Source organism: Larus michahellis, chromosome 6, assembly GCF_964199755.1.
Source record: "Larus michahellis chromosome 6, bLarMic1.1, whole genome shotgun sequence".
NCBI lineage: Eukaryota > Metazoa > Chordata > Aves > Charadriiformes > Laridae > Larus > Larus michahellis.
The window spans coordinates 4,442,016-4,464,050 of NC_133901.1; the positions used below are offsets into that span (position 1 = coordinate 4,442,016).

Below are 22,035 nucleotides of genomic sequence, written 5' to 3' on the forward strand. Positions count from 1 at the left end.
CCCCTTGTCCTGTCAGCGGGCGCCACTGAGAAGAGTCTGTCCCCATGCTCTTGACACTCTCCCTGTAGATATTGATAAGCATTGATGAGATCCCCTCTCAGTCTTCTTTTCTCCAGGCTAAACTTGCAGGCTTTTGGTCAAAAAAAAAAAAAAAAAGTTTTATTAGCTATGATTCAGAGGAAGCTGTTTCAGATATTACACTGATTGGAATCGCATTGCTAAACAAAAATCTGAATGTTTGATTTTGTTGCGAGACACATGACAGTTCTGTCACTTCATTGATGTCTCCCTCATTTTCTGCCAGTGTTTTTATGCTGACATGAAACAGATCAGAGATCTCAAACTTTCTGATAGTGGCTTCAGCTGTGAACTTTATTTTCTTCTAGGATAGGCTGATCTTTTACAAGGACTGATCAGTCATGGTCAGGACTGATGTAAGGTGCTATGGATGTGAAAGTATTAATTTTCTTTTAAATTTCCTTTCAGCGTTGCAGCTTACTAAGTTGGTTCTGAAATGTACAAAAAGTTGCGGCTTGAGTGGATGAGAGCACCAGTATATTCAAAAAGGGATTAAATGAATTAATGGACAGAGGGGTCAAAAATGGATACCAAAAGGACTAGATGGGAATGTACCTTCTGTGTTCCTAATATGATAATTGCAGATGCTGGGAAGCGTGTGGAGAGCGGACTATACACAGTGTCCAGACTTGTATTTTCTGCCTGAATAGCTTCTCTGGTTGCCACCGTTGGAGAAGGAGTCTAGGAGTAGAGAGACCACTCATGTAAGCATCTTCTCATAGTCCAAATGTATTGCTGAATCAAAGCATATCTCCAGGATGAAAGCATAAAGCCTGGTTGCTTGTATAGGTTGCTTGCATACCCTCCCATACGTCTGCTATGAAAATTATGCAGATGTGGCTTACAATAGCTTCATTCTTCAGTAAAATCTATAGCTTGACACTCGGATGCTCTGTGTTAACTCAAGTAACTGATCAGCAAGCGCTCAGCTTGACCAAATTCATTGATGCCACGATGTCCCCCCCCAGCATGCTGCCTGCAAAACACATCCCAACGGTTCAGCCGGCAACACCTGAATCACGGCCACAACCTCCAGCTGAAGGAGACCTATCTTTAGACAATCATACGACTGTGACTATATATATGTATATCGCTATTGGCTTATGTAGGCATGCCGTTTGTTTATGCAGCATGTTGGGCACAGTCAGCTGAATGCTGGTGCCCCTGGCTTGGAGGCTGAAGGGTGTCTCTTGGGATATTCTAGAGCTGTAATCCCCAAGGAGCTGTCAGGACAGAGCCTGCCCGGTGGCAGCTCGGGTGCAGCACAGCGGTAGGCAGGGCTGGGGTGCCCACATCTGTGCCACTCTCTGGGGTGGGGAAGTCTTTATTAGGGGGAAGTGGTAATTTCTTAGCCATCTACATCTCTGGCCTTAGAAATACAAACTTACAGAGTGAGAAAAAATTACTAAATAAGTAACAGCTCCTGTAAGGTAGCTTACAAACCAAAGGAAGGAACAAGTGAGTCTTGCACATACAGAAGTGAGGCATTGGAGGTGCCCAGAATCACAGTACAGGTAAGCCTTGGGGCACTCCTTTTCCAAGAGAAAAAGGAGGCACTTTCCAAGCATTCAGACGTCTTTCCAACACTGAGACGCAGCACAAAGTCAGGAATAAATGACTGCCATTAAGAAGGAACTCTGTCAACTGAAGCTAGGATGGTGAAAGTTAAGTTTGAGTATTTACTTTGTTAGACAGCTTCTGTGCGTATAGGTCCTTTTGTAGAGCTCAGCTTCTCCTTTCTTCCTCTACTGGCTATTGCAAGACCAAATGGTTTAACATTTCTCTAAATGTGACCATTGAACTTTCACCCACTTCTGAATGTATTTTCAGCTTGCTATTTATTACTTTCCTTTGTAGGTTTGGTAGCAAACAGAAGTACATTTCTGATTTTAAAATCTCTGAAATGTACCGTAATCCTGTTTTCCAAGAGCATGAAACAAACTGCATATGCTTCAAATACAACTAATTGTCTTTTGCTTATTTTGAAATATATTTGTGACGACTCTAATGATTAAGCATGACAAATTCTTGTTAGGGATAATGTGTTTCTTTTCTCAGTGCATTAATAACCACTACCAGTAAAACATAATAAAACTGTCACTGGCTTTCAGTGTATTAATGGTAAGGTTTGGCATTTCCACATAGAGTTTTGTCCCAGTCAGCTACAATTATTTTTTTTTTTGTAAGCGTGGGACTGACTCGGTGCCCTGGCTCAGCATGAGATGCTTCAACAATCACACAATTAAAAAAATACATAATGCTTATAGGGCAGTTTATGTAAGTAGGTTTCAAAACCTAGGCGACCAATACTCTTATCCTAATCTTAAATTAGGGGGAATGGAGATAGGAAGAGATGGAGTTCCTTATCTGAGGTCACAAAAATTCCAGTGGTGGAGCTGGAAACTGAGCTGGGTTTTCTGAGCCGTGTTCCTCCGCCCTCTTTAATGTCTTGTGCTTCCCCAGAATGAAACCAGAGAAATTCAGACTTAATATTAACGCATTGACGTGAAGGTGCTTACCTGAGAATGAGAGTAATTTACCCCTCTCAACCTGTCTGAAAATGGGACATGGTAACATTTTTACAGAAAAATGTGATGTGACACAATTTTAGGGCAGAAAGGAAAAATTATGTAGACACATATGTACATAGGCACGTCAGAACTCGGCTTCACTGAAATTTGGACAACCACATGAAATTAATTATGGGATTGAGCCATAGATTAAACCGTAGTCATTGTTTTACTTGGTGTCTGTCAAGAAGTGTCTAACACAACATTTCTTAATTCTGCTGCTAACAGTAGGATTGATACAGGGGTTTTTCACTTCTTCCTCTAACCATTCTCCCTGATCGGAGTAAAGAGAGCAGCATATGTTTATTTAATAAGCCCTTTGAAACAAGTTATTTCTGAACACCCCTGTCAAGGTACTTGCTATTCTGGTGCATGGCAAGGAAGAAGGGATTTTTTGGAACTGGGACAGCTGTTAGCAGAGGTTTGGAAGGACAAACGAGTTGGCATAGAGGCCATCAGGCAGACGTATATGGAAGAAGGTAGGCAGCTGTACAGGGGAGAAAACTATCCTCATGTTTGTCCTCATCAGCCAAGCGATTCCTTCACGCTTCTCTGCCACTCTCTTGCTTTCGGAATAAAATCTAGGGCGTGGGACGTCAACATTCAGGATTAGAGAAAACAGTAACTCATTCTTTCTAACGTTTTAATATCTCTCTACCCACATATTTCAGAGTACGTGACTTCTGGACAGATGTAAATCATAGTTGTAGCCAGCCAAGTAAGTTGTTGATGTTTTTGCATGCAAGAACACGGTCTTGGAATTGGTTTACAGTAATCCAAGTTGTCAGTTGTGGCAGGTAGGTCTCGCAGCAGTGGCACCCGAGCAGAGACTGAACCCCACTGGAAGTCTTATTTGCAGTAACAGATAACTTCTGTCTCTATCTAGTATAAAAGCAGATCACCATGGGTGAATAGGTATATGCACAAGACCTTACATTAAAACGTAGTCTAGTTTCTGCTTCTAATTGATAAACTGTAAAACAATCTTCTTGGTTTCTTTTCGGTTCTAAAAGAAATTCATAAAGCTAAGACCACTTGTCTTTGAGGACTGTCTTTATGTAACGGCATTAAAAATGCATATTCTTTACTGGGCAATAACACATCTACATTAAGAAATGGTTCTGTAAAATAAGAGAATATAGATAGTCACCTTTAGACAGGATAAACCGCCTGAAATGCGCACAAAACAGTATGTTCTGCACGTGCTAAAAGGGGAAATGATCCTGTTTATTTTTGACTAATCTCTATTATTGACTGGAGATATAGTAGTTGGCATCTTGGACTCTAATGTTATAGAACTGTGTTTCGCAAAGTAATGCCAGAATTGAGGATAGTACCCGCATCTTTTAAGGTAGGAAGTTTAGTCTTAGTTCAGTCACCCTGTTCCAGCATCATTACTCATTTGAGTCATGAGTGAGATTTGGCTTAGTCCCAAGCAGTGGTGTATGAAAAAAGAGCTTTAGCTGTTTGCTTAATTCCTGATCCCGCCGAAGCCTGAAAGGTCAGCGCAGGACCTTGGGTCTGACCAGCTGCGAAGCTGGTTGAGGAAGCAGCTGATGCGTTGGGCTGAGCTTTAGAGGCATGCTGCCTTTGTGCGCTGGCTGAGTGCGACCTGTCGCAATAATTTCGTGGCTAAAGGTCAGAGATGTGAAGCCGGATGGTGTCAGCTATGGAAGTCATATGAGGACAAAGAATTCCAACGTGCCGAGTACTGTCAGAGGCTAATAGAAGTTAGCAACAGAAAAACTTTTTTGGATTTTTTTTTCTGTAATGCAGAACAGATGACTAATAAGGAGTCCAAGTCCATGAGGGAGGAGGTAAGCATAGGAGCAGTGAGTATTTGGGATTCTTCATGAATTTACCAGCCAACAGAAGAATCCTAATAGTCTAGGGATAGATATTGGTGATTAAAGGTGAAGTAACGGTGCCTCTCTAGAGCAGTTCTTTGTTCCTTCTGTCTGCTTTTTATCACAACCCTGACTCCTTTCTTCATTCATTGAAAACTTTCTCCTACATCAATTAAATCTTCCAATACCTGGTACCCCTCACCAAAGAATTTACCAGAAGGAAGGTGGTAACAGTTTAGTCTCTAGGGTGTCCCTGGGTTGTCCCTACCCAAAAACCCCTGTTACGGGGATGTCCTGGTAAAAGATGGCCCCAAAATGAAAAGCTTCGATCAGAAAGGAGTGATAGATTGGCAGTAGGGGTACTGTGATATGTCCACAGCGGTTATTTGCTGAATTGTCTCAAACGCTAGCAAAATACTCAGGTTTGCCTCACCAGCCTGTGTAGCCCTCCTCTCCTGGGGTCCTCCTGCTCGTCCAGCTCTGCCTCGCTTCCCAGCCCCTGCGCTCTCCATGCGGCTCAGCCCATTACTCGGTCCAGCCCGTGGTGCCGTGAAGTTCACCAGCCATGTTTACCCGGAGTTACCTGTTCAGAAAACGCGCGTGTTTATTCAGAGGGATGCATAAAACCACTCGCTACATGGGAAAACCTGCAGCTGTGACCCAGGCTGAGCGATGTGCCGTGCCTGTGGCTGGCACAGCAATTCTGGGCTAATTGCCCACAGGGCTTTCATCTTTGTACCATCTCCTCTTTTCTGCAAGTTTGTCTTTACTTTCTTGTGTAGTCTCTTAATTTCCCCCTTGTCCTTTTGCTTTCTCTGCCTTTTCGCTAGCTTTTATTATTACAGCACTGTCTTCTCTCCCTCTTCATCAAGAGAATATCCCTGTTTCTCTCTTCTCTTCCACATGCGTATACACACACACGTAATTCCCATATATTTAAGTGCTATATTTGTTTGCCTGCAACAGTCCTGCATGTTGTCGAAGGGTGGTAAAATCACGAATACCAGCAAAGATCAAACCAATTATTGCTCACATGAGATACCTGGATACAGGGGTTTTTAATGGATTTAAGCCAATCCAGCTGTTGACTGGGGCCAAAAGGGCTGGTCCCATCCTTTCCCCCACCCTTTCTTTCCTTCCTTGGGTTATTAGTAAGATGGTGACCTGGCTGAAGTTTAATGTTGTTTCTCTGTTTCTGCTGGGTTCTTATTGAGCTGGTGCAGCAAGGTCATGCTCTGAGGCTTCGCGTTCATTAGTGCCAACGCAAAAAAGACGCCAGGGAAGCATCAGTCAACTGGATGGGTTGCAACATAGTCCTAGAAGAGAGTTAGCTAACCATTAAACACATCTTCTTCTGCCAGTAGCTATATGAAAGAGTGATAAGGTATTATGTATCTATTTTAAATATTTATTTATAGAGGAAACAAATAATATAAGGATTTTATTTATAAGAACTCTGGACAAGACTAGCTCTTTGCCAGTGAAATGCGCAATCCTGTGCCTTATGAAGGACAACCAAATAGGCTGATTAGACAGAGAGACTTTCAAAGAATCTGTCTGATAAGTGTTTGGCGAAAAACCTGCCTATGCCTAACAAAAAAATTAAGAGTCTTGCTTTTGTGCCCTGGTGTACAAAGCATCTCTTCCGGGTTTTTGGGTTCTTGGAAAGAGTGTTCTATTTAGGGGGGAAAAAAAAAGGCATGCAAGGGTGTGATAACCTGCACATGGCCACGCTGCCCTGGTTTAAAGAACAGGGCAAAACAGTTCTCGGTAAACAACACTAACCAGCCTTGAAAATAAAACATTTCTGATTCCAGGGAACATGTGGTAATCTCGTCTCCAAAGAATGTGAAGTAAATTGGGAGAAAACTAAAATGGGACGTCTATTGCAGCACCGTCAGGCTAAAAAAATCTACAAAAACATTGTTTTCCCTGGCAGTATTTTTAAAACTGATTCCCAGCGGTTACTTTCCTTGGCAGCCTCCATGGGGCGCACAGAGGATCAGATCTTTCGCTGGTTACATCAGTGGCAGCCCAACAAATTGTCTGCCAAATTATTAATAGATGTATTGCTCTTCAGATTTCAGACTCGAACTGGGTTTTCCTGGGGGGAACTTTTATGTAACGGTGGGAGAAAAGCATGATCTGAAATTCAGAGATACAGACAGCCTTGTGAATTCAGCATGTCTTCCCGCCGGGTGGATATTTTGTGTGTCTTCTCCCAGAGAAAACTCTTGCAGTATAAAGAAATGATATTCCATCCAAAAAGCAGCAAACAAACACTTTAAAATTTGGATTCCCACCAAACTATCTCAGCAGGGTGACATTACCACAAGCTAAAGCAAGAAAAGAAAACAGGTTTTGTAAATTCTTGTTTTGGAAGTGGATTCCTCTCCCCGCTCGCATAGCAGCCTATTGTATTTGGCATAGACCTTTTGGGGAAAATTATCAAAGCTTCTCTTTTTCAACAGCAATCTGCAGTGGAAGTGGGGCTGTGCAGGGCCTTTTCTATACAGCACCTGACTGAAATCCAATATTGTGTTTTTCCTACGTTTAAACTAATGATGACAGATTAAAAAGTTACATGTAAGGAGCTGGGGCTGTAGATTTAATGAAGGAGACAGATATTCTTTGGTATGGATGCTGCTGAATGCTTCAAAATTTGCTTTTCCTCCGGAGGTGTGTGTTTGCCTTCGTTAGTCCTTCCTTCACCGTGAGCAGGGAAGTTGAAACTTGGCGCTGGAAGTGGCTGTGAAAACAATACTGCAGAAGTATAGTAAAGAAACCCAAGTCAAGAAAATGAAATAGCTGTCCTTGCGAACAGAAAATAGAAACCAGAGACTGTCAAACTCTTATTTGCAGAATCATGTCTGTCACGAGAAAGCAGACTTGGCTTCCACTTAGTTCTTGGACAGGTTAAACTATGGCAACTCTCCGTTCTTCACAAGGTGAATGCGGTCAGACCGGTACCCGAGTCACCCCGCCCGCTCAAGTGTCAGCATCTTCAGTTCATACCAGTGGGTTTGCGCTGTACCGCTGGTACTAGTGGAATTAAAACAGTCAAACAGTTGTGCATAGGCAAGCTGCATGGCTCCTAAGAGTACACTTTTTCTTCCAAGTATCGGTTACCTGTATGTAAAATAAAAGGTCGCAGCTGACAGTTTTCCTTATGGTACTGGTCCTAAAGATATACATTAGGCTTCTGTATTAATTTTACCTCCCAACTTCATTGCCTTGATTGAGGAAGTTGTACAAAAGGCTTAGCTGATTATCCAATTTCTAGCCTTCCTCACTAGGATAATTAATTTTGCAAAAGACCCCCCACTACTTTTTAACAGCCAGTCTGGGCACTGTAGTCCCTGCAGTCCTTTGGCTCACCCTTTGCCACCCCTTTGGCACCAGCTGGGGAATGGGAACAAGTATGCACTACAAATAGTGTGCAGGGCACGCGTGGGCAGCAGGTCATGACCGTTTAGGCTGGAGAAGCGCCCTGGATCCCAGTACTGTTTGCTGAGAGGTTTTTAATCTATGCAGGGCAAGATTTAAAAAATAAACATAAAAAAAAAAAAACAAACAACAAACCTGGATAGCCAAAGGGGATAAAATCGCTTTCCTTCTACCACAAGGGCACAGAAAGATCAGATCATTATGCATTTTTGTAGTGTCTTACACACCCCTGCAAAAAAAGTAATGCACTTTAGTCTCAGGCGTTGGGGGGGGTGTGGAAAAATCACTAACCTGCCATGGTTCTTGGAAGGCATTTCACATCCTTCCCAGTTCAGCAGGTAAATACAGGACAAGCCAATAAACAAGCACTGTATTCCTTTAAGACCATTCCTGTTTCCAAATTTCTTTGCAATTCTTGCAAACTTTCTTAATTCGAAAGTGGAAAGACTTAATGCTTTGAGGTGGAACAAGAAAAATACCGTGCGTTTTTGATACTGCCACAGAAGCTTTGCCTGTGTGGTATTGCCCTCTCCTGGCACTGGTCTGAGGAGCTTCACAGGTCCCTTAGTGGAACATGCTGGTGAGGTTCATCTCCTTTCGCAGGTGCCTTTCAAAGGCAAGGATCTGAGTGCTCATTCACAGTTGTCTTGATCCACGTAGTGCTCGTGGTTTGATTTATTTTGACAACAGAGAATCTTTTGTTGACAGGGTTTTGTTTTAATACAGCTTTAAAAGCATTAGAGGTCTTTGATAATCATTCATTTTCCAGTGAATATTCTAAGAATCTGTGTTCGTTTTCATATAAGACCTGCCCTTTGAAGACAGTGGCATTAAACATCAATGCAGTACTGTATGATATGCTCTGAAGTAACAGAAATCTCCTTTCTTTTCTTCTTTTTTTTTCTTCCTTTTCTTTTCCCCCCCCCTAGTGTCACCTGATTCACTATCTGAGACTCAGCCATCACTTGATAGTTCTGAATTATTTGATTTGTACCTTTGACAAGCTGAAGTCTGTCTCCTCCGAAGACATTAACATCACGGATGCTGTTTTTGACGGTGTGGAAGTCAGAGTGTTTGAACCTCCTGCGAAGGGAGATGAAGAGCTCAAGCGCAGCGTTGTTTACATCCACGGAGGGGGCTGGGCCTTGGCAAGTGCAAGTATGTGTCTGCCAGTAATTAAATAGGATTCTGCTCCGGTTTTCTCCAAGCAGGAGAAGCCAAAAGCTGTTTTCCTGCCAGAGATGACAATTTTGCTAAGACGGACCTGAATTCTGTAGTAATCGTCTCCACTCTGGTAGATCAGCTTTAAGGAGGGAGGGAGGAAAAAAATAATGTTGTGAACACACAGCAAAAATGCATATCTTATCTGCACATGAGCTGTAAAAGGACCAAAAGGTTAATTTTGTTACATCCTGAGAGGACAAAATAGCTGCTTATTTAAATTCCTGGGATGCCTGGATGGGCTGTTTGGGCCGGTCCCCCATTTTCTGGGGTCACGTGCAAAAGTCGATCCTTGGTGATCAGGATCCATTGACTATGTGTGAGGGTTTTGCCTCATTTTCACACAATAATTAGTAGATACGTGGGCTGAACAACACTGCATGTAACAATATGCTAATGTTTGGCTCTTAAATAACACTTACGTGGAATACATGCAGCTGATCGCAGACAATGGTCAGTGTGATGAGGTGGGTTCCCATCTCACGGTCAGGCCACCTCCCTTAGGGGACCACTGCCACCACTAGCAGACGTTACCTGAAAAATTAATGCTATTTACTCAGATTAACTTAGAAGCCACAAAGATGATCAGAGAAAGTAAGGTATAGCTATAGACAGCAATTAGCTAACCGCTGATCCTGCCACATCATCCAGGAGGAAAAAAGCCTTGGGAGGAGAAAGGGCTCACAGTTCCCATGGCTGCTCCGATATCCAAATCCCATAGGAGTCTTTCCCCCTTTTATTTCCCATTGCTCCCATGACATCGTGAAATCCATACAGCCCCGATGCATTCTGTGGCTTCATCTATAGAAAAAGAACATTCATGGAGTTTTCTGAAATGCTCCAAAACCAAGACTGTATTGATTGCTTTCGGACTGTGCGTGTATGAGTCACTTAGACCATGATTTAAGTGAGATTTACATTCCTAAATAATTTTAAAATCTGGCCTTCACATGCCTGTGGAAGTCCCAGTCTCTTTGTCCTATAGTCTTCCAGCAGTGAAAAATTTTGCTCCCCTTCCTACAGAGGAATTGTGCTTTGAGATGAGTTTTCTTAGGCCTGCCTAAGGGATGGTTGTTAGTGTCCTGCCCACCTCATTTGTTCTGTAACAGTTTGCATATATGACTCTTGTTGTACAAAACGCGTATATTAAATTACTGTCCTTTGTTTGGATGACTCTAACACAGCTATGTCAGATGCTGTCCTCGAGTCCAAGGTGCAGAAGTTAATGGCACAAATATTGCAGCTAAATATTAAATTCTAAGACTAGATACTTTAGAAAACGTTTAGTGTCGTAGTATTATTTTATAATACCGGGAACCAACAATTAAGTAACTGGAAAGGAATAAAATTAAAGAAAATCAGTCCACTGATAAATAGGATAGCTGTGATTAATCCTCCCTTAAATGAGTAGTTCAGTTGACGTTAATAGGGCAACTTATTTGAGTCAAAGCAATGCACGCTATAATAAAATGAAGCAGCAGCAGTGACTCATACAGCGATAACTGGCTCTGGCTCCTGATGCCCCCAAGCCACTGGGTACCTTAAATTTTGCCCAACCAAGAGAATTGTGATGGGTGGGTGAAATTACATGGCCCAAGTCATCAAGAAACAGATGAGAAAGAAAGCATTAAGCAGCAGGGCTTCAAGGCATAAATTATGTTATATACAATGTGTATTTGGCACTTTATCTATTGCAAACTGATCTCATTTACTTTGTTTATATTTGTATGATGTCTTTATATTTTTCTGAGAAGGCTTTTGTACAGCTTTGAGACTATTGACATAAATGGATTCATGTCCCTAACGCTATGTCCTTTCGTTCCAGGAACAAGCCTTTATAACAATCTCTGCAGAATCATGGCTGAATCTCTCAACGCTGTCGTTGTCTCAGTTGAGTGAGTAATCTAAAACCGATCAAGTAATTTTAAGATATTAAAAATACGTAACTTCGTTCTTTTAGCTTTTCCCTTGATACTGGCTTGTGTATAAGGCTTTAACTTGGACAGTAATTCTCTTTACCGGTCTAATATTTTTACCCTTTTAAAATTACAACAAATTGGAATGGTATCAAAAATTCACATGGGTTTCTACTTATTTTAGAGGTTGTTGTAGAAGACGGAAATGTGGGAAAAGGGAGTAGCCCTTAATTCAGTTGGACAAATACTAAAATGCAAATTTTAGTGCATCTTGCAACTGCATCCACATGTACGGAGTGCAGCTAAAGCCTGAGATCACTCAAGTGCCGAGTTATGATTCTGTAAATACTTGTGAACTTTAAAAACAGTCAAACAAAAAAACGCAAACACATTTGGACGTGATACGTACCTGAAGGAAGGCTGAGCCACACACCTCTGCCTCCTCATGTAGCAAGAGGGACGTTTTCCATCCTCAGTGGCCACTCAGTGCTGCAAGCTATGTTTTTATATATCTATATATAAAATATTAATATATATATTAGTCCCCCCTGAAGTCTGTCTATAAACCACGGTTTCTAAGTCATATTGAGCAAGGGTCTGCAACATAGAAATTGTCAAATCATTTTACCCCTGCTCATTAACCAGAATCCACTGTGGAGTCTGGCAGTTTCCTGCTGCTCTCTCGATCTCCCACTGTTCCAGTCATCTCATTTAAGCCTTGCACTCCACTCGAGAGCAGAGGACTGCCAGGGTGCCCGACAGCAGAGAAGCAGGGCTGCTTTTTCTAACTCGCTGAACAATCCCAAGGTAAACAAACCTCTCAACTAGCTAACTACATTACCTAGATGACTCCAGCTTGATTGGTGCTTTTCCCATCCTTATTGTCAACTTCAATATTTTCTGCTGCAAACCCAATCACTTAATACGACGACTCAAGTTTCCCACATGCAGTTGATTACATACCAAGCTCTGTGATCTAATTGCAACTTAATTATATGGAGTTGATTTTACTCATTCCATACTTATAGCATACTTTAAAGGATCGCTTTTTTTACTTCTTTGTTGTTTATTAGTAGAAACAATGAAAGGTAAAAGAGCAGCTTGCATTATTGCAGACAAGCAGCAATCATGCTATTGAAAAGATGCCTTTTCTGATTTATGGTGGTATAATTCTGCCTGTTCCTCTGAGTTGTTGTTTACCTCTTCTCCTTAGCCATTATATATTTCAGTCAAGGCGTTTGTACTCAATTAGTGAAGTCTAATTAGATTTCTCATTGGTTTAATTGCACGTCTCCCTTTCATGATATATGCATGGTCTGTTATCCAGTTTTGTAAGGAGTTCCCAAAGGATTCTCTCATATATAGCTGATGCAATATATAGAGTGCTTTCTGAAAGCAGGTCAGATTTGGAATTTGAAACGCTTTTTTGCGTAACCTAAGTTTAAAATTTATTCTGCATCTGAAACTTTTTTTTTAGCTTAGCTTCTAAAGAAAATATTTTGAATCAGAAAACTGGATTTTGTTTTGCTCAGCTCTGCTGAGAATATGTAAAATCTGTTGTTTGCAAAGCTACAAACAGAAGACATACTTTGTACCATAAGGCCTACTAACAACTCTTACATCACATATTATTCAGTAAATATGAACAGACTTCTCCTGCACTGTTAACTTTGAAACTGAGAAAATCTCATGAATGGGATTTAGCTGCTGGCTCTCCCTGGGCAGACTGTTTTCTCTCTCTGTGCCTCGGTCTCTCCACCTGCGCAATGGGTTTATTCCTTTTCCTCTCCTCGATAATGGAGAGCAATTATTGAATCTGTTGCATTGGAACAAATTGGTATTACTCCAGTTCTCGGCTACTGTTCGTTTCATGGCACAGAGGCAGAGCAAGGCTCATTCCCTCCTGAGCATACGTGAAAACTCGGGAAACAGAACTGCTTAGGTGTTTGGCTCAGCGGAATCTGTTGGGTGTGTGTGACACATTCTCCCTCGTACTAGTTAAGGTGGGGATTTGGCTCAAACACAGCCTGACTGTAATGACTCCCTTGCGAAGGGTGTTTTAAATATTTATTCATTTTTATAATGCATGATGAAATCCCCTATTGGGAAATCCTAGGGAAGTGCTGCACAATTTTGTACAATCTTGGTATTATTCATATCTAGTAGGTTCATATTAATCTTTCCGAATTAGAGCATTAATTATAAGATTAAGTCTTACATAATTATCACACTCCTCATGTTTTTCCCTTAATATTTATCCTAATGAAATAGGTATTTGCCATTAAGGAATACCTGATATCACCTATTAATCCTGCAAGAGAGGTACATTGACGGTAATAATTGTCTCTCATCTCTTTTTCTTTTGTAGATACAGGCTGGTACCAGAGGTGTGCTTCCCCGAGCAATTCCATGACGCTCTCCGTGCTACTAAGCATTTTTTGCAGCCTGATGTCTTAGCGCAGTATTCAGTTGACCCAAGTCGAATTGCAATTTCTGGCGATAGTGCAGGAGGAAATTTGGCAGCTGCTGTGTGTCAGCAGGTAACATCCCGCGTCTGTTATGTATGACACTACCACAGTCCCTGATTTAGTGATGCATGTAGGCTGGCGGATTCTTTGTGCTGCATCATCACAAGGTGATGTGCCAACCCTAAAGACGGAATGGTAGAAAGCCAGCATCTAGTGACTTTACAGAAGAAAAATTAGTCGATCGCAATATGAATCGCATTGCTTGCAATGTTTTACTACCGTTACGAGTTGTTATGGGCCAGATTTTAAGACCAAGTAGCTAAATGACTTTTTTTACCCCTTTTGCTGGTGAATTCTTTATTTTTCTAAGTAGATAACTAGGTACGTGCATAATTTATCAGTTTAGCTTCCTATTTTTAGTTGCTTGTCTCTGAAAATGTTTTTATTTATTTCAAATACAAATGAAGGACAAAAAATACAATAAATTAAGCTTAATTCTTCTGTGAAATTGTCCTCCTGTAGCATTTCGCAATTTTAAGGAAATTTCTTTTGTATATCTGCAGTTTAAAAGTAATCTGAATTTAATCTCGTAAAGATTTTAGAGGTAGCCTGAGGCATGTAATAATATTTTTCACGGTTCAGTGAAATATTATTATTATTAGCTTTTTCGTATTGTCATAACCATTGGTGATAAGAAAGCGGATACCATGTCCAGGCAACTAATTATCATGACAACCTTGCAAGATTGAATTAGGATGAAAATATTAATAGGAGACAATTACACTAAAAGTTTCGATCTCGAGGTCTGATAAACATGATAGTACCATGTTTTGGAAGCAGCATTCCCAATTCGTTTCCCTGATGCGTAATGCCTTTTCAAATCAGGGATGTGGGACTGTTTCAGGGAGCGGTTAAACGCATAAAGGTTCTTCAGCCTGAAAAAGGGACAGACAAGATTAGATACAATAGACAGCTGTGTATCTTGTGCAGAAGGTGAAGCAAAACAAGTGTTTCCTGATTCTTCCAGAAAAATTTGGTGCCCCCAAATCTTTGTAATTGGTAGGCTCAAATCAAATGCAGACGGCAGGTTCAAGTCAAACACAGAGAGGTGCTTCTGTACATGGTGAGTCTTTGCTAGCGAAAGCTGGATGCCAACAGTTTGCTTATGCCAAAAAACCCCCAAGTAGATAAATTCATGGAAGAAAAAACCCATGGAAAAACTGTTAAAAGCAAGAATAGCTCCTTTTACTTCGGTTGCAAGTTGTTAAACTGCATTAGTGAAATGCCACTTTAGAGCCTTTTATCTTCTTACACCCTTCAATAAACTTCTGCCACTGATTTCTGTTGGAGACAGGATACTGGGTCTGCCTGAATGGCCAGCCTTACAAGGGAAGAAAAAGATCAGGCTGTGTATATTTCAGAAGAAGAGCAATATTATCTGTGTAAGACCAAAATTCATCCTAAAAATCATCAAATGAGTGTCTGCTTGTATGAAGTTCTGAGTTGATATTGTAATGTTTATTTTCTTTGTAATCGCAGTTCTACCCTATATTTTTCCCCACAGCTTAGCAAAGATGAGCATTTGATGATCAGACCAAAACTGCAGGCCCTAATTTATCCAGTCCTTCAAGCATTTGACTTCAATACACCTTCTTATCAGCAGAACATGAATATGCCCGTTCTTCCTCGTTATGTCATGATCAACTATTGGATAGATTATTTCAATGGTAATTATGACTTGGCTCACTCGCTGCTGATTAACAACCACACTGCTCTTGATGTTGGCCAAGCTCTGTCTTTCAGAGGACGTCTGAACTGGACATCTCTACTGCCTTCATCCTTCAAAAAGAACTACAAGCCTGTAATACAAACCACAGGCAAGGCTGAAATCATCCAGCAGATACCGGCGCTGCTTGATGTACGAGCGGTCCCGCTCCTTGCAGAAAACGAAACTCTGCGGCTGCAGCCAAAGACGTACATCCTGACCTGTGAGAACGATGTCCTGCGCGATGACGGGGTGATGTACGCCAAGCGCTTGGAGAACGCCGGTGTGGAAGTCACGCTCGATCACTTCGATGACTGCTTTCATGGCTGTATGATATTCACCATTTGGCCTACTGATTTCTCGGCGGGCATTCAGACCAGGAACAGCTATATAAAATGGCTGGATGAAAACCTCTGAAGAGAGGGTCTCTCTAGAAGACACGGGGTGTGCAACTCTGGTGTCTGCTCTCGCAAAAGAGCGAACAACGCAAAAGTGCACTTTTCCAAATTCAGACTTCATCTGTTCGGCTGCAGCTGCTGGGGGTCACAGACCACGAACTGCAGCATTCGCTAGCTCCATTGGCCGTGCCCAGCAAAGGATTTTGAGAAATACTTTTTCTAACTTAGATTATTTTTTTTTTCCCCCCACCTTCTTTCACTTGACAATTGCCAAACATAAACAAACGTGGAGCCGGGAGATCAGCATTCCTGTAGCATTCTTAACTGGCTGGAACTCCTCAAGCTTTGACTCTTAATTAGGCACAAAGGCCCCAGTTTTCAAATGAAGTGAGGTAAAGCCAACCGCCTACATCTACATCTGAATATGTAAAAAAGGGAGCTAGTTCTCAACAGTGGTGAGCACTTGATGGCAAATAAGCGTGAGCACCCTCACCTTTGACAGCAGAGCCATGCATTTGAATGCCAAGCATGGATTTTGGTGTTGGCTTTTAGGCACATAGACAAATGGCCTTCTTAAATTAAAAAAAAAACCAAAAAACCCAACAACAAACAACACAACAACCAAGAAAAAGCTCCTCTAGGCAGTTAAGATGATGCTAGACAAGTCTCCGAGCCAAACATGTCATTCAGCTTTGGAATTTGGTCTTTATTGCCTTTTAGTTAATTATATTTTATAAAAGCACAGGACTAAATATATTTTCAATAAAAAGTGTTACAGCATACGTACAAATACATAGGATAAAATACTTCATGTAGCAGCAGAATCGAAGTTGTTTATGTGAGTGAGCTTCAGAGCTGACTACTTATTTGGCTAAAGAATGTGATTTCATCTCTTTAAAGCCTCAGCTTCATGACTCCTTACAGAAAATACTGAGCTTACTTAAAAAAGAAAAATCTACTGTGTGGTTTGCACTAATGTTTGTAATTAATAGTAGGTTTTGTTCCTTGAGTTTGCTTTTGTGCTTGTACTGTTTATTATATTTCATGCTTCCTGCAAGGAGGGAAGCAAGCGCACAGAAGTGGGCTCTAATCCATACGGGAGACTTCAGTCCAAGCTTTGCAGCTGAACTTTGTCTTGTAGACTGACCCAAAACTCTAGGTAAGATGGGTCTTGCTCTTGTGCAACAATTCCCCACAGTTTCAGCCAGTCTGTAAATTCCAGATAAGCAGGACAGGGAAGTGAAACTGCTTACACCAGTGTATGTTTTCCAGGATGCTTAGTGCTTGCAGAAATGAAAGTTGTGTCAAAAGCCCCGTGTTTCTAGGCAAAGGGGAGAGAGTGGCTGCCCCACGACTAAACTAGTGGATTAAATTCATCCTCAGCTTTACCACAGAATTCCTGTGGGATCCCAGGAGAACAACTTAATCTCCTCATGCCTCACTTTCTTCTTCTGCAAGAGAGGGAGCAGGAATTTCCTACCTCACAAGGGAGCTGGGAAGCTGAATCCGCAGGCCTTGGTGAAGCACATGGACGTGACAGTGACTGGCAGGCACTGAACCAGCTCCCGTAGCTTCTGACTTTCCATCCTTCTCTCGTAGCTGGCTCCGAGCATCCTGCCCCGTGACGGGTGGTGCCGCGAGGCTGCTGGTCCTCCTGGGCAGGTAGCTCATCCGTCCTGGCTCCTCTCAAAGTACCCCGAGGTGATGCTGCGTGGCTGGTGGGACATCATGACAAAGGCAATTTCATTACAGCGTTTCTTATGGCAGGACTCTGAAAAGTTGTTAAAAAAAAAAAAAAAAGGCACTGGTAGATCAAACTGCCTTCTGTCACTTCAAATACATACAGACCAGTCCACTTTCACTGGTATTTAAATTAAATAAGAGAATGGCTTTGCTGAATCATTGCTTCCTAGAAACATCAGGTTGTGAATGTGGTTGGATGTATTAAGAAAAGCTGTGACTGACGGAGGCCTCGATGTAGGCTCAGTCACGCACGCTGAAACTCATTTCTGGGCATAGGTTCACACGGAGGGCACAAGGCAAAGCTTTTTCAACAGTGGCCCAGATTATTCTTCCATTTAGATAGTTACAAAGACTCGGTGGAATTAGAGCAGCTGAGTGACAATCTGAATCAGGATAAATTTTGGTCAAAATACCCAATTAACACTGCAGAAGAATTCAAACTCTCTTTTTCTGGATTTAAAGCCTCTTCCCTCCTTTCCCCCATAAACCCAATTTACACTTAAAACAGACAGCAACCAAAGTTACGTCCATTCAAAAGACAAATTACTAATCTGCTGCAGAATCCTTTCCCCTCTATGGACACAGCTCCATTTACCTGACTATTTTTTTTTAACTCTTCAAATCATAGTTTATCGTTACACTGAGTTGTAACAACAGGCTCCTTCCTGGCTTTCCCACTTAAAGAGTAAACCCGTGTCAGAAAAGATGTAATTTATATCCACCCGCCCTCATTAAAAGATAGTAGTAACTGTAGTACTGGAAAAGAAGTGGTTAATATTCCTATAAATTCTAGAATAATTAAGTTTTCCTGACAGCTGTCTGCAAAGCTTTAGATCCGCGTTTGTTTATAGCTAAGTTATAAATATCTGCTATGAAGCTATAACATAATTGCTGCTGTTTGTTTTTTTTAACTGAAATGAAATGGAAAGCTGGAAAATGTGTGTGTGTATATATATATATATTCATGGAGTCGGTTGTAAATTTCCTTCACGCACTGAAGCACATTAAAGTCTCGGCACAAGAAATGGTAGTAAGTATATAACCGGACTGAACGTGTTTACCAAGTCATCGCCAGCGTGACGCGACATGCGAGATGGCAGCACAGCTTGGATGAGATGTGACAGTATTAACTAGTTCTATCAAAATACCTTGACTACTCTTCTCACGCAGCTGTGTGGTTTAAGTACGTGATGGCTCCAAAGATACGTGATGGATCCTACAACATAAAAAAAAAAAGAGGTCTGAGTTCCAGCTATAAAAAGACCTTTTAGTATATAGCCGCAGAAGACACTTGATTAAAATTCAGTGTAAACCTTTAAGTGTTAGTCCAAACTCAGTTTTCCTCCTATTTTGCAGTTCCCGCGCCCAAAAGTTGAAAGTTTAGGGTTGTTTGCAACTTGGGTGAGACATGACAGTATTAACTAGTTCTATCAAAATACCTTGACTGCTTTTCTCACGCAGCTGTGTGGTTTAAGTACGTGCTGGCTCCAAAGATACGTGATGGATCCTGTAATGTATAAAAAGAGGTCCCCGGCTATAAAAAGACCTTTTAGTATATAGCCGCAGAAAACACTTGATGAAAATTCAGTGTAAACCTTGAAGTGTTAGTCCAAACTCAGTTTTCCTCCTATTTTGCAGTTCCCGTGCCCAAAAGTTGAAAGTTCAGGGTTGTTTGCAGTTGAGCTGCCGGCAGCGGAGCAGTAACTCAGCCGGGGCCAGCGGGCAGGGTTACAGAGAGCTGCTGCCTGAGAGCAAGAAACTAAGATGAATACGTGTTACACCACCTCGATTTGTTCATGGGGTTCGTCCCACGTCTCCTGAAACATCTCCTCGGGCAAACCCAGCACCTTCGTTCCTTGGGTATTTCCCAGAGCAGCGTAGGGCACTTCGCGTATTATAGGATCAGATCAAGTATTTGTAACAATATTTCACCTGTGCGTAGTAAAAAGTTGGTCTTCCAAAAGAAGATAGTCAATAAATTTGTCTACTTGTCTTTTCATTAAATCAACCAGTATGGCTAACTACTTTTTAAAGATCGCTTCCCCTCGCCCAACCCCTGCTCCTTTAATTAGTCTTTATCTCTCCATCGCAATAATATCTTGTTCCTGATGGCCATCAAAGTGTTCAAATGTAAGCTTTAAAAAAAAAAAAAAAGCTCACAGAACCTATAGTCATTTGTATCTTACTCTCACAGACCTGGGGGAACTACATTAGCAGGTCCCCGGTATTTTGGCCAATATCCACAGGAATAAAGGGAGGTTTTTGTCTCCCTAGTTTAGGACCCCTTAAAGGCTGGGTGTTCGGCGTTTCTGAAAACCCAAACCCATTTAAAGATGTTTCATGGTGCGTGAAAATCACAAATAAGTCAAATTTCCTAACCTTCACCTAAGTAATTCCAAAATTGCATCCCTAGCCAAAGCAGAAAGGCCATTGTGGGTTTTAAGCCCTACAAATAAACTAAAAAGAAATGGTTTATCGTTAAAACGTTCTTTTGTAGTGTTTGGGCCTCTATATTTTTTTAATCTTTTACCAAGCGTTATTAGAAACTGTTTCAAACAAAACTACTAGAAGTAGGTTAACCTGCGTTAAACCTTTTAAGCTGCTATGATCTGTAATGATGCTGCTGCGTAAAAAAAAACCCAAACCAGGCGGTTTTACTGTTCTCTTATTTATGATGTTCAAAACCCCACAGTACGACGCATTTGATGCGCATGCAGTCAATATCTTACGCATGAGCGTTGGGGTTTTTTTGCATCCTTCCCAGTGCAGGGGAAAGATCTTGTAAGATCTAATGAGCAAGTGTGATCGAGGTGTGCTAGCAAAATGAAGAACAAATAAATAAAGTGAAATATACCTGCGACTGATGGGTTTTTTTCTTTTCGCTAGGCCCACCGATTTTAGGTTCCGATGTACGTTTCCAATTTGAGTTTTCGCTTAGCAGAGGTCAGTGAAACGAAAGGGGAGGCCTCAGAGTTCCTGAAGAAACGCTGAACCAAAGCCAAGGGGGTTGTTTTCGAGGCAGGAAACCAAACCTTGTCTGTGTGTCCGTGGCCTGCGAGGGTCACCTCCTCTTACTTTGTTTCAGTCAACTAATTAACGGTGACCACATTTGCTGGAGTTAAAGGGTGGACAATACCCGCTCTACTGCTGTTCCTCTCTCTTTCAAGAAAGACAATGCAGCTCGTGTTCTCCATTCTGGTCTATAAACAGATTTTTTTTTATATGTTTATAGATTATTTATACATTTGAAATCAGTTTTAGCCAGTGGAAGCCCTAGTTCTGCTTTCATTCCTATTTGCCATCCTTTCGTTTTCTGAACTGTTACCCATTTTCTTCCCCTGCTCTCTCATTTATTAATGGTCATGGCAGTATTACTTTGGAAATATCCTAACGTGGGGGGTTGCTGTTTTGTCCAGCAGGGTCCTGTGGCTTTCGCAGAATATAAAGCTTTCCCCCTACTGAAGAAAGTGCTGGGGGAAAAAAAACCAAAAAGCTTCAAAGGCCTTACAAGCCTATTTTTAAGTCAGCAGGAGTCATGCTCCTGCTTGCATTAAATTGAATGCAGTAAGAACAGGCTGGGGCCCATAGAATTTTTTTTTTTTCCAGTCATGTTATCTTAGATTTCGTTAAAAGTCTTGCCTGTGCGGGGCTTGCCAAGGCCAGGGCAGTGCCTGCCAGGGCTGGGTGCTGCCGTAGGAGGATGCGGAGGAAGCAGCCGCTGAAGGACCGTCCGCCGTCGGTGCTGGACTTAGACGGGCGCCCAGCTGCCACCTCAGGGCTGACAAAGCGGCTGGCACAAAGTCCTCAGCAGCCCCTTCAAGTGGGGTTAGATGAGTATGCGAGGCGTCTGAATTCAAGCGTTAATCCGCCGTTAGATACAGCACACGTTTGCTGGGTGTGAGCCACCCACGTGGGGCTCGCGGGACAGAGCAGTTTGGATGCTGAGCCTGCTGCCCAGCGCACCTCTGCTGGGGCTGTATTCCCCTCTGCCCGCCGCAGCGCCCTATTTCCCACCCCCTGCCCTCACTTGCGGGACCGGAGCAGCGGCGGGGGGGGGGGCTGTGACCCAGGTGTCTCTCCATCCCACGGCCGGCCAGCCCACGCAGCCTCCTGCATCCCGAAATCCCAGCCTCCACCTGCATCCCTCCCGGCCGGGCACCGCTCCTTGCCTCGCACTTAGAAAACTCTTTGGAGCAGGGCCACGTCTTATTTCGAGGCACGCATTTGCTCCTTGCTCTTAATTCCAGGTTTTTTCTGGCACTAATCCAATTTATTTCTATTATAAATGTTGCTTAAATAGTTGGCAGCACATCATTAATACCAGACTAAGTTTTACCCCTAACGTAAATCTAATGATTTTTCACAACGATTTTCTACAGCATCTTAAAGTGTTTATCAGCTGCTCCGCATGAAGACGGGCAAAAGAAAACAGAAAAAGAAACCCTGGAATAACTTTGTTTTTGCAGAAACTTATATTTTAAATAACTCCTTCTGGCTTTATATAAGCAAGAGAGCACTAAATATTTCCACCACAACCACTTGCTCTTTTCTGAAGCAGAATTTCCGCAAACCACCGCACTTC

General features: G+C 42.0%; 1 protein-coding gene across 1 annotated transcript in view; it reads left to right on the plus strand.

Moving 5' to 3' along the window:
• The window catches only part of NCEH1 (neutral cholesterol ester hydrolase 1), a 21,014-nt gene extending 701 nt beyond the window's left edge, over positions 1-20,313 (plus strand). Inside the window, exons 2-5 of the mRNA XM_074590281.1 lie at positions 8,872-9,100; positions 10,989-11,058; positions 13,448-13,619; positions 15,112-20,313. Of these exons, the coding sequence (XP_074446382.1) occupies positions 8,872-9,100; positions 10,989-11,058; positions 13,448-13,619; positions 15,112-15,729 (1,089 nt within the window). The 3' untranslated portion in view covers positions 15,730-20,313. The remainder of the gene's footprint in view (positions 1-8,871; positions 9,101-10,988; positions 11,059-13,447; positions 13,620-15,111) is intronic.
• Positions 20,314-22,035: the final 1,722 nt, after the last annotated feature.